The sequence below is a fragment of the Cuculus canorus genome, chromosome 11, assembly GCF_017976375.1.
Source record: "Cuculus canorus isolate bCucCan1 chromosome 11, bCucCan1.pri, whole genome shotgun sequence".
NCBI lineage: Eukaryota > Metazoa > Chordata > Aves > Cuculiformes > Cuculidae > Cuculus > Cuculus canorus.
In genome coordinates, this window is record NC_071411.1 from 168,997 (window position 1) to 186,204 (window position 17,208).

The window sequence follows — 17,208 nt, forward strand, 5'->3', positions numbered from 1 at the left end:
TCAATTTTTGCTGTTACAGCAGCATATTATGATTCAAAGGGCAATCTGGACTCATCTGGGGTCTCCACTGTGTGTCTAATGATGGCCAGTTAAAAGGTGTGGGTTCTACCTCTTGGCACACTTCACTGTCCTGATTGCTGAAGAGAACTGCATTGAAATCACAGGCAAGTGTAACCTAACAGCACATCTACATTTGGACATCCCACACTGATAAGAAAATGTGTTGACGTTTACTCTGGGAAGGAACATAATCCATGCCAAGGTCCCTTTGTGGCTTTGGGGCCTTAGTTCTGCAGCTCAGGGACTGGAATAGAAATATTTATGAGTCATTGGAACTTCCAAAAAATGTTAAGGCTTTAGAGTGGGCATTTTTTCAATGACGACATAGAGCTTTCATGTGCCTTGTTGTATTTTCTGTAGTTAGATATCTCAATCTGTGCTTTCAATCCTGGGAGGATTTCTCATCCAGAAGCATCACTTCCCAATGGGATGGTGATTTTTACTGGTATCCTCCAGGTTTGGGTGCCAAGCTGACGACTCCCTCTGAGGGAGGCCAGCATTCACATGATGATTCTCTACCTTCCTAAAGGCAGGCTCCTTCAAAATATCCTTACCTAAGCACCTAATGAATTGATGACAAAGAAGCAGGACTTTGATATTTTAAAGTGGAGTTGTGGTAGAGAAGTTCTCTCTTAGACTTCCTCTTTACCACATGGCAAATACAAATAAGATTAAGTAAAATCAAAGATCTATTAGATTTAATAATGTGACAAAGTGATTATATGAAAATCCTTTTCTAAGAGGTAACCATAGAACCTCAAACAAATGCTGACCGTGCACAGCGCTATTTAGTATTGAGATACACTTTGTGACTTCCAGTGAAATGCTCTCCTCTGCAGCAGGCCAGCAGCCGCTCCCATTTCTAACAACTCCAAATGCCAGTAGCTGAGATTTGGTGATTCTGAACTGCAGAGAAGACAGTGGATATTGTAACATTTCCTCTGAGCTGTTCTTAGGCTGCTCCTTTGTCCCTCCCTATCACCACACTCTGCAGTGTGATACTAGCATTCTACCACAGGTCTCTCATACAACCATTAAGAAAAAACAGGACAAGAATAAAAAACTAATGTGTCTGGAACAAATAATAAGGTTTGGAATATCAGCAGGAAAAAAAGAAACAGAACAAAGATAGTCTGGAGATTTGGCTATTGGGACTCATATGCACACCTCGTGGCAACAAGCACCACCAGCTGGAGTCACATACAAAACCTGATTTACATCAGAGGGTCAGTGCATAGCGCTGACAGAATAAAATGGCCTTATCACAAGCTAAATCCTGCTCCTTTTGTGGAACAGAGAAACCACAACATCCCTGAGTTCCCTTCATCCTGCACCATAGAATCACCTCCTGGAGCTCTTGTAGAGATTCATCTCCCTGGAGAAGTGGTGGATTCTCAGCACTGGAGATATCTCAGAGTTGTCTGGACAGGGTGCTGGGCCCTCTCGTCAGGATGGTGCTTTTGCTAAGGATGGATCAGATGATACTTGGAGTCCCTTCCAGCCTGGTATTCCACAAGTCTATGATTAAGGACTGATTACTCTACAAAATCAACTCCTAGTCTGAATTCAGCGCAACCCTTGGTACCACTCAGCACTCAGGGCCTCATCTGAGAGTCTCTATAAAAGTGCCTTGATGATGAGAAAAGCTCCGTCATTACAGGATTCTTGGTTTCTTTAGGGGGATGAGCAGATGTGCAGACAGGCAAACGGATAAAGAACAGAGAGGCCAAGGAATGCAGCGCGCTAAACCTATGCTGTTCTTCCTCTCAGAATGTCTCCATGTCTCTAAAGTAACCTTGATCTCCTGTTGTACAAGCACAGTACAAATGCTTGTACATTGGGAATGAGAAGTGTCAAGCAGAACGAAGTAGTGGCACATAGTAGAGGTCTCCTGATGCAGCACACGTCATTGTAGAGACCATTAACTTAAAAGAGCAGCAAAATTCATAGCTTGTAGGAAATGTTCTCTATCCAGTCTCCAGAAAAACAGTGACTCAGAAGTGGGCCCATCTCACCACATTCTTCAGCCCCGCTGAAGCAAACTGAAGGTGAAGGGAAGGCGATAGAAGCAAGCTGAGGTGAACCTTAAGAGCTTTGTTCGGTTGCAAAACTCAGGCTGCTCTGGCCAGGGGAAAGGCTGAATCACCATGGCGTGAGGCAAAGTCCCTGGAAAGGCTCCCTCCGATTCCAGTGGGCACCAGACACTAGCCGCAGTTAGATAGCAGCACGCAACAGCCGTACAGTCTTCCCCCATCCCCTCACAATTTCTTCCAGTATGAACAGGATATTCTGGTCCCCTCTATATACATACATTGAAAGCTGAAATGGTCTGAATGCTCACAGATTAGAATGCAAAGAGCTATATAACATTACACCTGCCAGAAATCAAAGTAGAAAAGTTTTACAGCACATTATACAGGTTGCTCTAGCTTCTAAAAAACATTTACTGAAATCACCATATTACAAGAAGCCATCGCTAACGTACCGTATAATACTAGTTCTTTTTCTTGTACATAATCATTACTTACATAGTAATTTAAAAAAATCACTTTTAAACAAGTATACAATTTTCACTTTAAAATTAACTGGTTAATAAAATCTTGTGCAAAACAAGCCAACTTCTATAATTAAGTGTATTTATTTATTTATAAAAAAAAAACCAAAAAAATAGTTCTTTCAGAAATGTGTCTCTTTTTCTGTAATCGTTGAAATGGTGCCATCTCCTTTCAGTTTGACATCGCAGTCATTTATTGCTGCAATGTAGGCTCCTCCTCCAAGTTTGCCTCTCATTTTCAGATCTGAGCTAGGTGTAGTCAACTTCCTGAATTTCTAGAAAATTTGAGAAAATGGAAATTGTCATCTTTTTCTTGGTCACAGACTCACATTCCTTGAACAGATGAACTATAAAACTCTTTTCTCTTGCATGCCTGCTTCTCATTTCCCTGCTACAGATACACCCATAAAACTGCCCTGCTGCACCAGTTCTTCACAAATCACACCAGACCAAAGGCTGGAGAATAAAGGAGAGAAAAAGTCCAAGTGCATTTTCATGCTGATTTAGAGTAACGTTCCCTTCTCTGAATAAACTCAGCACAATGGTCTGTTGTATACATTTTGTTTCTCATGGTACAGTCAAAGGCTATACACATTGAAAAAGTAAAGACGCCAACTTTGCAGAAGTGCATTAAAGCTAGAAAAATTCATTATGGACTTTTTTTTTGTTTATACAGCCACATTTTTTTTTTGTTTATACACCCACAGAGAAGATTTCCTAGGAGTCTCCAGGCTGCACTGAATCAGCTTTAATGGAGTCATTTCAGCACAGGTTGCCATCAGCCGGCTCAATAAACTGCACGTTAGCTTCTCTGCTCAGGAAAGCAGGGACTCTTACATGGAGATACACTCAGATATATTCAGAAAGTCCTACCTGTTGATTCTGAGTGGAGAACAATTTTGAAAGTGTGGCTCTACACTGAGAGACAGATCTTTCAGTCATGTTAGATAATAAGTTAATGAGCCCTGCCTCCAAGATGCAGAAATTCCTACTGTCTTGTTATTCATGCTGGCATTATTCAAGGGAGTATCAGAAAAGGTCTTATGCTTTATAATCTTAACCTCAGCCTAGGCTTGAGAAAACTTGATACCAAATGTTAATACATTGCACTGAACATTTCTTTTTGCCTCTATTTCTCACTTAGGCTGCAATCAGGAAAAGCATCCAGAAGAAAATGGAGAAGACTCAAATGCCTCCCTCCAGCAGCACGGAGAGGCCACCCCAGCTGCCACGGAACAGGTACTTGGCCTTGCTTTTTTGATTAAATTGTGCTTTGTGTCAGATTCATACTCCCTTCCCACTTCTTTTTTCAGTATCATTAATCTGAAATGTACCTTACCTCTATCAAAGTGCCTTCTGTCTTCCACAGCTTAATGCCAATCCACAAAGGGATGCAGATCATGGAAGAGAGTGCCATCATCCACCCTATGCCATAGCCCCAGTCAGGGTATATATACACATTGTTGTATTTCAAAGGCTTGTATTTCACTAGGAAGAAGATGAAGATTCCCTGAAATAAGCAGGGACACATATTAGTGGTGTTTGAAAAAAGTGCCTATGTAACAAGAAAATGGTTCCCTGTTTAAGCAAGGCCAGTCTCCCTAAAGATGGAAAGTGATCAGAGAAAAAAACCCAAACACAGCAATATCTTCTTTTATGCACAGCTTCAATAGCATGACTCAGTAGCTTCTGCAGAAACTAACAACCTTTCAAGTTTAAATCCCATTTACCTCCCTCTCAGTGACAATAAAACCTGCACTTTGATGGCAAACAGTACCTGGGCAGGAAAGATTAAGTTTTGCTACTGTGAACCAGCTGTGATTAAGTAACAGAAGCTGCGTTCTCTCCAGCCTGTCATGATGAAAAAGGAAAGCCAAAATTTTCAAAGTTGCTTTAATCCACTGCATCTGCAGCTCTGCAGGCCAGCTCTTTCATCCTCACAAAAGCTCAAGCCTGTCTGAATTTGACAGGAGTCTCATCAAGCAGTTTGGACTATTTAAATGTATGAAATACAGAACAGTTACTGCATGATTTTCTCTGAAGTGGTGAAGACAGCGCGTAAGAGCAGGTGATATGATGTTGATTGCAGAGTTGGTGAAAATGAGTCAGAGATTTCCCCGCGTTTGCAAATGAACTGGCAGAGCTCAAGGGAACCTGGAAGTGCAGGTGCCCCAGCATCACCATTCTGCAGGTGCTATCATTTCATAGAATCATAGAATCACTATGTTGGAAAAGACCTCTTAGATGATCAAGGCCAACCATTCCTATCTGCCACTAAACCATGTCCCTCAACACCTCGTCCACCCATCTTTTAAATACCTCCAGGGATGGTGACTTAACCACCTCCCTGGGCAGCCTGTTCCCGTGCCCCATGACCTTTTCTGTTAAAAATTTTTTCCTGATATCCAGTCTGAACCTAGCCTCTTCTGCTACTTTTGCTAGAAGAAAAAATGTCCTGTCTTTGAGAAGTGATTACTCACCCCAAAGAGAGGTAAGGAAATAGGAGACCAGAGCCGCAAGGAAACCCGCACAAGCTTGGAGAACCTTGAGTTACACTGTGTAGACACAAGATGCACTAGCAGTGCAGTGAAATAAAGCCTCTGTTGTACTTGCAAATGTAGGGTCCTGAGTTTTTTGGGTTTTTTTTCTGTTATTGTAAATGCTAAGATTCCTCACAATTCACTGAATATTTAACAATTTTTACAGCTCCTACAAAGCTTTTTTTAAATTAGAACATGCTACAAAGTAATAGGTGTTTTTCTCATCTGCTCTGAATTATTAGCAGCAGCAAAATTAAAAAAAAAATGCACAGAAAACCCTCTTTATGTCTAAAACAAATTATTTGGATATTCTGTACTTACTGCGCAAATACCTGGAGTTAAGACCATCCAGCACCATTTAATCAGTGAGAGAGGTTTGTACCCAATCATATCTTCAATGTTTTCATAAAAGCGATTGCTGCCTGCCCCAAAAAAAATGAGAAGCAGATGTAGAATGTACAGGTAAGAGGTTGTACAGGTCAGTATTTGAAGCAGAAAAGAGAAAAGCACAGGTTCTGATAGAGCTGCAAAGACCAAAGCTGTTGTCTCTTTCCCTGACACACCTCTCTATCACTGCTCATACTTGTGGCAGAGATTGCTGCCTACAGCCTTATCTAACCAATATGAACAAGAGTGGGAGTGGGTGAGTTTCCAACAGAAACAGCTCCTGGTCACTAACAGTCCGAGCAAGCCCAGGTAGAGGACACAAGTGCTGCAAGCTTGTGTATGAATCGCTGGATAGCTGGGAGATGTGTGATCTGAAGTTCATGCACTGTTCTACAAAGTAAAACTGTCAGCCCTTTGCGTGCAGAGCCTCTTGAGGATGTCACCATGAGCAGACACAGTGCTGGGGAGTCCTCTCTTGGCTCTGCTGGCAAGCAGAAACAGCAGAGCTAGCAACACTGCTATGTCCCTTGTATGTGAGTAAGGTGGGAACTCCCACTTCCTTGCATTTACCTGTGGGTGTCAGAAGTGGAAGGGAACATGCCCTGCAGAGGCACTTTGTGAGAGCAGACAGACCCATTGCCACCCCTACTTTCCAAGGACTTCCTTGGCAAAGCAAGATAGACGTCTGTCTGACAAGGACCAAGGTGTGTGGGGGCAAAACTGATTCCACTATCTTTGTTAGTTGGAGTAAAAAAAGAGGCATTTCTGATTTTTGTAGGGTGTGGGAATGTGGAGGGCCCCACTCCATCAGGGTACAAGACTTTCAAAACAGCTTTCATGCAAAGAGAAAACTTTAGTAAATACTGAAGCCCACAGCAATTTTCAGCAACTCACCATAAACCCAGCCTATGCAGACACACTCAAATATGGCAACAAACAGAAGGCACATGCCACTGGCTGCATAAGAGTCAAATAACTGGAAGACGTACATCCCACCCTGAAAGGCAAACACACAAAAAGGAAAAAATATTGTGTTGGCACCACTAGGAATATTTCATAGCAAATACGGCTTTAATTACATAGTCAATCTGTTGGTAAGAAGTAAGAATTACCGTGACTCAAAGCAAGCTTTGTAAAATGTTTTCCTAACAAGTTAAAAATTGTTCTCCAGATGGTTTTAGAATAGCAACCTCTGCACTTCCAGAAAGAAGAGCAAACAAAACCCGGGCAGAGTCCTAAGCTGGCAGAGCATCCATACACTGAGCATGCTGTGCTGTCAGTGACCCGCACATGGTGGTGCCAGAGTTCCAACTAGTATGAAAAAGGTAAAGGGGCTTTAACTGAGACTTCCTCACTGAGTTTGGCTATGACTCAACTGTTACATCTATCACAGACACAATTCTTGTCTTCTTTCCCTGTATTTTTCACTCACTTACAACAGTCGGATCTGTCTGGTTTTCTAGAGCCTTTGCCTCAAGGTATGATGAGAAGAAAACCTATGAAGTCCAATTAATAACACCATGGATAACCTGACTAATAGAATTATATGAATAGTATGACACTACTTTCTATGCAAGATACTTAATCTTTTATCACGACTTCAGGTACTGATCAAACTACTGCCAAGTGCAGTCTGTGTAACCTCACTAGGAATCTCATTGCAGCCACTGTCTCCTTTAACACCAACAGCCATCCTCTCTACTTTGTCCAGTTACTTGTACCAGACCTTTTCTTTTGAATAAAATTAATAATCTTTCTTATGAGGAATTTTCAGTTCTTTCACTGAAGTATATAAAACACAACTGCCCCTGCTTCATGCAGTGTGTCATGTCTCTTATCAGAGAGAAAAATCTGGTTAGCCTTATTAGAGAAAGTGATAACCGATTAGCCTGGTACAATCTGGTGCTGGAAAAACAATAAAAATTCTCTTTTGTCCTAGTCTCCACTTCCCTCCCCATCTGTAGCTATTCTTTCCTTGAAAGCGTATCTAACGCCAATATATTCTCATTAGTTGATTTATTGTATTCATTGTAAAAACTCATATACTGAGAACTAACATGCTTACAAATGCCTAACACCTTTTTCTGGGGTGGAAATTGCTCATTTTCAGTAACAAAGCAATTTGAAAGCACATAGACTAAGGACTGTGGATCTCTGTAGAGGGAATGTAAGTGATCCTAGATGAGTCCATGAAGCCCCATGATTTTGGTTCACTGGGAAACCCTGCCCGAGCTTGCTGCATAACAGAGATACAACGTGGCCCTTCACGGGTAATACAGCCAGGCTTCCTCACACAATCATTCCTAAGACACGTAATTTTGCAGCTGCTAATGTGTGGAACTTTTTATTTGCCTCGCTCCCTGGTACAGGGAGACTCTGAGGACCCAGCAAACAGCATATGGGCTGCAGAGAGGGAATGCGAAAGAGGCAGGGACTGTTGGTAGAACTCTCACTGTAAGGCAAGCACTGAGCAGCAAGACCAAACTCCTACCAAGTTCCAAAGGATACTTCTCGGGGAAGCAATTCCTGCTCAGAGGTTGGCTGTACTGATTGACCTGGTCAGATGGTGTCAAAATAAACGAGGTTTCTATTTGAGTCTTCAATTTTCACTTCAACTTCTTTTTTTATCTGTTTCTCCAAAATTAAGTTGTTTTGGGCTGGTTGGTCCAGAGCAATCACGCAAGAAAACACAATCAGTTTATCTGGTTGGCTGGTGCAAAGCAGATGGAATTTCCTGGACATTAAAGTATTTCCTAAGCTCAGATGAAAAACTGAGGATACTTTTCACAATTCAAATGTCACAGAGCACTTGAGAACAGTCTCTCAAGTATTTTGTAGTCATATTCCTGACTACTAAGTTTGTCTGTGGTAAATGTTCTTGCATTTTACCTGTTATGATTATAAACAGAAACCCATTTCCTTTTTTCTGTGCTGGTTCAACAGAGTGTGTCTTACCTCAGTTAACATTATTAGGCCAATGAAGTATGACACAATGGAAAGGCCGAGGATCAACAGCTCTCTTCTGTAGCCCCTGCGGAAAATCTTTGGGTACATATCTACAACAGCTGTCACGATGCTTTCAACACACACGAACTAGAAGAAATGATAGGAAAGTACAAATCAAATAAGTGTCTTATCTGCAGTTGGGATTTGGATTTACTACAAAACACATGGAATATCTTTCTATGTTCCCATCATAGAGAGCGGATGATCCCTGAGGGCACTCTAAAAGCAGAAGATCAAACTGAGAGGAACATCATTTCGGAATTAACAACACCAAAGCTATGGATTTCCAGTCCACCGCCAAATTCAGAGAGTTGAACCCACTAACACTGTCTCACAACGTGTTTGTCCTGTAGCAGATGGATTACATAATAAAGAATTTTTTCAAATCTGGCTTGAATGGGACTTAAATAATGTACACACAGTTCACAGGACTGCAGCAGCATGTCACTCTAAGCCTCTAAGCATCCTGTGCATCTGTTACTCGAAGGACACACAGTGCTATGTACCTGCAAGCACTGCTGAATGAACCGCTTTTTTCTTGGAGTTCTCTCCGTGTTACAGGAGAGAGAAGTTCAACAGAGCTACTGAGGGCCTGAGCCATCTGATGGTGCAGTGAAGGAACAGTCTTACTAACTTTACAAGTCAGCAGAGAGCAAGAGGCTCGAGCTTCTGGCTCGGGGCTCGAAAGCAAGGTTTCTAATGTAGGCACCAAAATTAATGCTGAAATGTAGACAATATGAAGCTGCTTCACTGGAACAGTCAAGAGTAGAATTCAAGAATTGCTCATTTTAAAAAAGACTTCAAAACTTTTACTAGATTTGGAAAAAGAACAGTTACTGAAACGCTAAGTTTAATGATTGGAAATGTCATGCAAAATATGCACTGAAGAGCTTTATTCTATAGCATACAATCATAAACTTTCTGAACCAAATCATACTGAGAGCTGAGCTGCATGCTAAAAATGCCATCTACGTTACATTTTTCATCAAACAGTTTTTACAATTTTTATGGTCACATAGGAAGGACAACTCCTATGCCATCACTTTGCTGCAGAATGTGACTGCACATTTCTTGCTATGATATCTTAAGTATAAATACATCACAGTAATGTATATTATCACTATCTGATGTTCAGATTCAAAACTCATTGCAAAGTGCTTTAAAAATAGGAAAAGAAGACATGCTGATATTTTACTGGACTGTGAATTTTAATCACCCATATTTAAGTTCAAACTAGTTTCCATGTTAATAATGAAAGCTGTATTCAGGCTGAGTATTCACGGTGAATCATATAGGAATCTCCACTATGACATAAATAAGATTTAATATAAGCAACTTGAATCAATGGTTTTAAACAAGGAATTAAGTTAGGGTTCATTCTTTTGTCAGGTTAGATGCTGTTTACATCAAGGACACTGATAGACACAAGATAGCAAACCTGACAAAATAGTTACGTGGCATTTGTTTCATACCTGACTGTCTAATCCAAGGAATATAAGCATCATGAAGAACAGAGCTGCCCACAGAGGAGAAAGGGGCATCATGGTAACAGCTTTAGGGTAAGCAATGAATGCGAGTCCTGGTCCTGAAAGGGAAGAAGAGAAGGGAAATGGTTTCTATTTGTGTCTGTGTCTGGCTGAGATGGAACCAACTTTGTTCATAGCAACTGGTACAGTGCTGTGTTTTGGATCTGTGGATAGAACAACAGTGCCAACACCAACATAGTGGCTATTGCTGAACAGTGCTTACACAGTAGCATTTATTAACTGTCTTTGTCTGGACCCACCAGTTTTCTCACTTTTTCCTCTTCCTGTTCTCTTCCCCATCACCCTGGGGTTGGCACATGAGCAAACACCAATGTGGATGCTTAGCTGCTGGCAAGGGTCAAACCTACCACAACTGGACTTTTCTTTTATGGCTGATAAGAGGAGCTAAGCATCAGATTGAAAACCTTGACAAACTGCATCTCTAACAGTCTCAATTCTAGGTGATGAGGCTCATCACTAATGAAGACTTGCTCGGCACATCAGTTCTTCCTACATCCTGTCCAAGTGTCTGACAGTCCAGAATTTTGTTCAGACATCACTCTCTATGTCCTTCTTCTTTGTGTGCATGTGCAGCAAGACTCACTGACCAGAATAAATAATAGCATGTGGTCCTATGATTGCCTTAGATGACTTAACATATTCTGGAATCTTTTTTCCCCCTAAGACAGCACTGTACCTGACAATTTGTGCAAGAATGCAGTCCATGCTAAGAGCTGCAATTTGGAAGCCGCACTTCCTGCAAGCCAAATGTCTGCTGGTTTGTTGACAATTGGCTCCGTATGCCCAAGTGCTGCTGCTGGCACCTACCGTTAATTCATTGGCTGCATGCTCACAGACAGAAATAAAGCATTTTGGTAGCAACACTGACAATTTCTCAGATGTGCTAAAATACCATCTCATGTAGCTCATATTTTCCTGCTCTGATTTACCTGTGCCCATTTTTTCAGCTGCTGCAAACTCTCACGCTATAAGAGCTTTTATTGAAGTCAACCAGCTTTCACAGCAGGGGTGCAAAGGCAGGATCACCAGGTTGAGAAAGGAGCACCTCTGTGCTCCTACTGCAGTAACTTCAGCAGAGACCTGTCAACACGATACTACTTTTCATTTAACACAGTATTTACAAGCTCCTAAATTTCCAGAGTTGCTGCAGTCTTTTTACCTTTTTCTATATAGTTTCTCTTAACAGTGTAAACCGGTTGAGGGCTTTAGGAAAAGAAATATTTTCCATGAGAATATCAGTGAAGCTGTACTTGCTTTGCAGATTTCTTTAATTTTCCTGCTAAGCTTGACTCACTTCATGAGAGTCATTTCTCCTTCTCCATAGCTCAGCGTTCTACTGCTTTTCTTTCTAGGCAGCTCCCGTTCTTTCTCTTCTGCTGAATTTTAAGTGATGCTTAAAGATGTCACATCCACAAAGGTGCTACAGAACATGTCCAGTGTCTGCCTCACTCCAAAGGATTGTAATGAGTATTAGATGGTCAGTTCTAATAGAGCTGAGCCTTTGTGCCTTTCTGGACTCAACCCAAGAACTTTTATATTTCATGAGCCAGTGTGTCTCAGTGAGTGTCCCTGGGAGAAAAACTTACTGATGCTAGGAAATGGCATCAGCTGTCTGACGGTTAGAGATCTGGATTTGAGTACTACACATTAAGAGATTCCAAAGATTTCTCCTAAACAGCTGTTTTCTCATCATGCTAACTGCTACACCATTTTTGTCTTTTTTTTATTTTCTTTCCCCCCAGAAGGAACAAATATTTGTGTGGATTTCAGTCATTTAAAGGAAGCTGAAAGTTCCTTTCATGAGGACATAGCTCTCAAGAGGCACAACTGAGCAATGAATCTCTGCTGGAAAATCTTCTGGGTGCTCAGCTGGAGTAAGTTGGTGTTACAGTAGCTTCTTGACCATCAACTTGGTGCTATGCATGGTAACACCAGTGTTTGTCACCCAGAAATGCATGACCATAAAACCAGTTAGGAACTCTTCTTATAGCAGTTACTCCAATGAGTCAGGTAACAAGCTTTGTAAAACTAGCTGCAAAATGGCCAACTTACCCATAAGACTAAGTATTCTGACAGCAGCCTCTGGGCATTTTATCTTTACCCAGAAAACTGCTTTTGGAACTCACCTGATTCTGCAACTTCTGCAATGGGCACACCTTGTTCATAAGCCATAAATCCAAGAACTGAAAAGATAGCAAAACCAGCAACAAAGCTTGTGCCACTGTTCAAGCAGCAGAGCATGATGCAGTCTCTGGAAACAGAAATAAAAACCAGTGTAGTTGATCTCCAGAGCCTGGGTTGCCCTCATACACTGAGCCCTAGGTGTAACAGAATGCCAGGCTGCACGAATGGGCACAAAGTTGCTCATTAAGAGTAAGCTCCCAACTCTTATTATGGCTGAGAGAAATCAGTCAGGAGTAACATTTGCAGAAGATACCATCATAACACCCTTGCTTGTGTTTTAACTGGCTGAATTGCAAACCTGTTGCTACTCACTATTTTTTGATAGAAACTTTAAAAATATGTAAAAATACTATGAGAATAGTGTTAAGAACAATTTTTCTACAGCAGTTGTAACAATGTATTCCAGAGAGCATGAAATGATTTATAAACTATATAAAAATTGTTCCTGGAAAAACATCCAATGGGCACATCTTGGCTAATTCCATTCCAGTTACAGTATGTTGGCAATACACATCCATACAAAACACAATTCCAGTTTGGTTTATAAACACTTTTTAAGAAACTGTGGTAATGAAAAGCACCATAAATAATCTAAAAACTCTGTCTATGCCTCAAAAAGGGGCTAACAAGTAGGCAATGCCAGTGTGCAGACACTGATCTCTCAGCCCTGTGTATCCTGCACATCAACCAATGACAACTGCAAGGCCAAGGAGAAGAGAGATTTATCTTCCCAGATTGGAAATGTCACAATAGTAAAGTCACTTTAAAAAAAGGAAAAATAATCTTGCAGAAAGGTGTGATCTTTCCCCAGAGCTCAGTGAAATACTGTTCATCCTGCTTCCAGACAGCACTTCAGGCTTGAGAGATAATGAAGCAGGAATGATTTCTCATGATATGCAGTCTTGTAAGATGGTTTGCTATGAGAGACAGCTGCACACTTGAGAAATCTAACGTAGACACTTGTAAGCAAATGAGGATTCTAAGCCATTGAAACACAAGGCAAGCCTGTAGCTCTGCCAAACCTACAGTGCAGTTTAGTTTATCCTACTACAGATCAGAAGGAAATCTTTGCGCAAGCTACCTCTGAGAACAAATAATGCTGTAAAATCTAACGGGTTCTGAACTCACATCTGCGATCACCATTCCCATCTTTGACAGATTGGTAGTTTTTTGATAATCAAAGACAGTTTGTACTTTCGAAGTCCTGGCATAGTTTCTGGGTCCTGGTGCTTGTTTCATTTGGGACTTTTGTCCTGTAACTTTATTTCGTCAACTCATTAAGCTGAAAGTGAGGTGACCGGTTCCAGCATCTTCTTCCTTCACTAATGAGCCTGCACTGCCTCCCATGTGTTCAAAGCACTTCCTGTTTCTGTGCCTCACCTTAGCTTTAGGCATGTACCCTCTGAGAGCAGGAAGCAGACACATCTCAACACTGCCAGTGAGTGACCAGCTGAACTACAGCCATTGGGCCAATAGAGGCTTTGGCTTGCTCTCATCACCTTATCTACAGTTAATTTTCACCATTATTTTGAGTTAATTGATATATTTATCATCAATAAATTGCCAACATTTGTCCAGATGTGAAACAGAATTCAATGCTCCCATTCGTAGATCAAGACTCAAACGTGGAGAAGCCCATGGATATCCACACTTCGTTAACGCATGGACTCTCTAGCACTGTTTTGTCTGCTAGCAGAGGTAAATACGTCCTTTAAAACACTTTCTGCAAATTCTGGAAACGGTCAGAATTCTAACCTGTTATTAATTTGCTTTTCATATGAAACACCTTCCTGTAGTTTTGCACAGCCAGGCCAGTTACACACCTTGGATATTTTACAGCAAAACAGCCATCTAAAAGGAAAGTAGGAGCACAGAGCTCCCTGTGCATTGCAGAGCAATACAGCAAAGGAAAAGATCATCTTCCTAACAGTCCTTCTCAGTGCATTTCAGCACTCAAGTAGCTCTGGAGAGATTCTCACCCCAGCTTATCTCACCTAAGAAACTGTTGAGTTCAGTGGTGAGAATAAGTGCAATGAAACCCTGTTTGTGTCAGAAAGATGTATTTTTCAATACTTTTTTGGGGAAAAAGGAGATGCTACTTCAGTGGGATGGACCTGGTTCTTCACCAGTCCTTGGGGAGCAGCCTGTACTCCGTAGATAAATTTTAAATAAACCCGGGTAAGTACTTGGGCGCTTCCATCACTGAAACCATGCAAAACTAAGGTGTAGGAGACGTTACCTGTAGCAGTTATTATTGTAGTTGTTGTAACTACCCAGGGCTGTCAGGCACCCCAAGCAGATTGCGTAAGAGAAAAATATCTGAGTACCGGCGTCCACCCACACCTGGAGACAAAACAATGGAGTGGTTAACAAAGGCCAAGGAGGAATCTCCTTTATGCATGTATTGACAGCAAACCTGCAGAGGCAACTTCACAGGGTCTGGGTAAGTTTTGTAAGGCACAGCCTTAAAACAAAATATGCTGTGAGTTAAATTCCCTTCTCCTTCCCAGTGGCATAAACAAGGAGTAACTCAGCTGGTCCTTATGAGTTCAACCTAAGCTCTGTATAGGAGAAAATTTCTGGAGAAGCACTTCACCCAGCGTAGAGTCTTTAACAGTTTTATTAACACTATCAGGTGTTAGCAATTGCAACCTAAATAGAATCTCATAGATAATGGACTATCTCATTCTCACTTGGTAAGATTTATTAAAATTAAAAAATTTAGTGTGAAAAAGTACTCCAAAGACAAAATGTGCCATTCAGGGATAATACTTTTATAAGAAACATATTCTGTGGTCAAATTGTTTACATATTCGATAAAAGCTGAATCAGACAGAAGAGCCCTTTGTTTTGTTGCACTACATGACATCAATCTATAAATTCCATCAGCACCTACAGCTAATGTCTAAACAGGAAGGAGGCAGTAATGTTATATATAAATGGAACAATAGAATCAATGTAGCTTCTTTGGGGCTGATACCAAAGAGAATCAGTGATGTTTAATTTGTGATGACCATTAATATTTCAATTTCAGGTTTCTGGAATGGTAAAACCATCTACAACTGATCAAGGAAATGGCCAATAGGGAAATAAATTCAGGAACCATAGGTAGATATTTGGTGGCCGGAAAAACACAAGAGATGGACTATCTGTTGTATATTTGTCACAACCTTAGACATGTAAATGTTCTGAAGCCATGCAACTGATATTACAGATCCGTTATTCCTGTTTGTGCCCCAACAGCTAGTGACCGTTTTTTACTTACAAGACTATTTTTTCCAGTCTCAGAACCCACACCTCTTAAGTAAATGACAATATCACTCAGATGAACTTCTGAAGTCACTAGGAAACTAAGAGTCGCTCTATGGATTGAAGTGTGCTGACACATTGTAGGGTAATGTGCAACTATAAAATCCATTCCCAACACATCCCTTAAATTGCTGTTTATTACATTCCTCTGCCACAAGTTACACTTTCAGGTATATATGAATGTATCTTCTAAGAAAAATGATAAAATAAGCAGTAGGAAGAGGACCGAATATTCTACCTCTCAGTCAAAGTAAAGTACTTTTTTTCCCAGCTTATTCATGATGAAGACTCAGCTACATCACAAACTATTACATGTGGCATGGCATAGCATAGCTGACAACAGCAAGGAGAGAAAACCAGGATGGCAGGCAGGCTGTTGTATGCAGCCTGGATTTCTGTGTGCTGGAAGGACAGCAACAGGTCTATGTGTATGGTTTGGGTTTGTTTGGACACCTTCTTGTGTGCTAACCAAGGTGACATGTTGTACATACACATGACACCCCACCAGCCAAGGTGGCGATTCATTCTGGGTATTTCCAGTGTCAATGCAGAATGCTGTGTCAAAACAGGTGGAGAAGAGGCCAAAGCGCCTGCCCCAGAGCCACATGGAGCAGGACACGCAGTGCCTGTAGATCCTCCTGCAGACAGCACCAAAGTTTATACCCTGGGCAACTCACTGCCATCAACTGAAAGCTCTGTTCAAAGGCAGGAAAAAGAAAATTGTAACCAGTTTTCATTTATTCTCTAATTGCTGTTCTTGTAATCAACTGAATTTTTTTCTTCAATAGCAGCTAACACAAAAATCAGCTGAATATCTGGGCTATGTAACTGCACAAAATACATATTACAGCTCAAAGTACTGTTCTGTTCTCAAAACAACCCAAACTCTTAGAAAATGCAGATGTTCTAAGTGAACCAACCCATTTCTTGCACGCATTCTGCTCTTTTTCTGACTAGCAGCACACTGATAATGTATCTTGTCCTATGAATCCTGATGAAAATTCAAACAGGGAAGAATAAACTTTATTACTTTCATTTTCCCACATAATCAAGACAGTTATTGTAACTGCACAGCTTTTCATCTTTGACTGTAATTCAGCAAAAAGAGACTGATTTTCTGATCCTGGTATAACTTTAGTTTTTTAAAAAAGGTCCACAAATCTTTTCAACTGAGTTAATTAAAAAAGACACATTTATTTAGAAATCAGACAAAAAGATACTTCCCAAAATTAAACTGGTTAATCCCAGGGCTCACAATGAAAAGCTTCTTACTGCCTAGTTCACAGGTTCCTGACTGGAACTGAAATCTTGGAACAACTGGTGAGCAGTAGGGACTGTTGCAATGCGATTTTATTCTGAGTAGAGTAGGACCTTAACTAAAGACACAGGTTAAAGCTTCTCAGAGGTTTTAAGATGATATTCATGATAAACCATTCTGGAAGTCGCTGCCTCAACCAATATACTTTCAATAGTAGTTAAACATATTTTTTATATACTTACATTCCATTAACTATGCTCCTTTAAAAGAAAAATTTCGATGGCTAAAGTTATCTAATCTGCACCTATTGAAACTGCTAGAAGTGGGATGTAGAAAAATAAGGCTTGTAAATCAGACTATTCA

At 40.8% G+C, this 17,208-nt stretch overlaps 1 protein-coding gene across 2 annotated transcripts in view; it reads right to left on the bottom strand.

Moving 5' to 3' along the window:
- Nucleotides 1-2,169: 2,169 nt before the first annotated feature.
- The window catches only part of LOC104057207 (sodium- and chloride-dependent GABA transporter 3), a 71,658-nt gene continuing 56,619 nt past the window's right edge, over nucleotides 2,170-17,208 (bottom strand). For both annotated transcript variants that reach the window (XM_054076216.1, XM_054076215.1), the window contains exons 8-15: nucleotides 14,518-14,621; nucleotides 12,221-12,345; nucleotides 10,020-10,132; nucleotides 8,497-8,634; nucleotides 6,436-6,538; nucleotides 5,476-5,576; nucleotides 3,954-4,124; nucleotides 2,170-2,889 (exon numbers count right to left, since the gene is read on the bottom strand). In XM_054076216.1, the coding sequence (XP_053932191.1) occupies nucleotides 2,737-2,889; nucleotides 3,954-4,124; nucleotides 5,476-5,576; nucleotides 6,436-6,538; nucleotides 8,497-8,634; nucleotides 10,020-10,132; nucleotides 12,221-12,345; nucleotides 14,518-14,621 (1,008 nt within the window). In that variant the 3' untranslated portion in view covers nucleotides 2,170-2,736. The remainder of the gene's footprint in view (nucleotides 2,890-3,953; nucleotides 4,125-5,475; nucleotides 5,577-6,435; nucleotides 6,539-8,496; nucleotides 8,635-10,019; nucleotides 10,133-12,220; nucleotides 12,346-14,517; nucleotides 14,622-17,208) is intronic.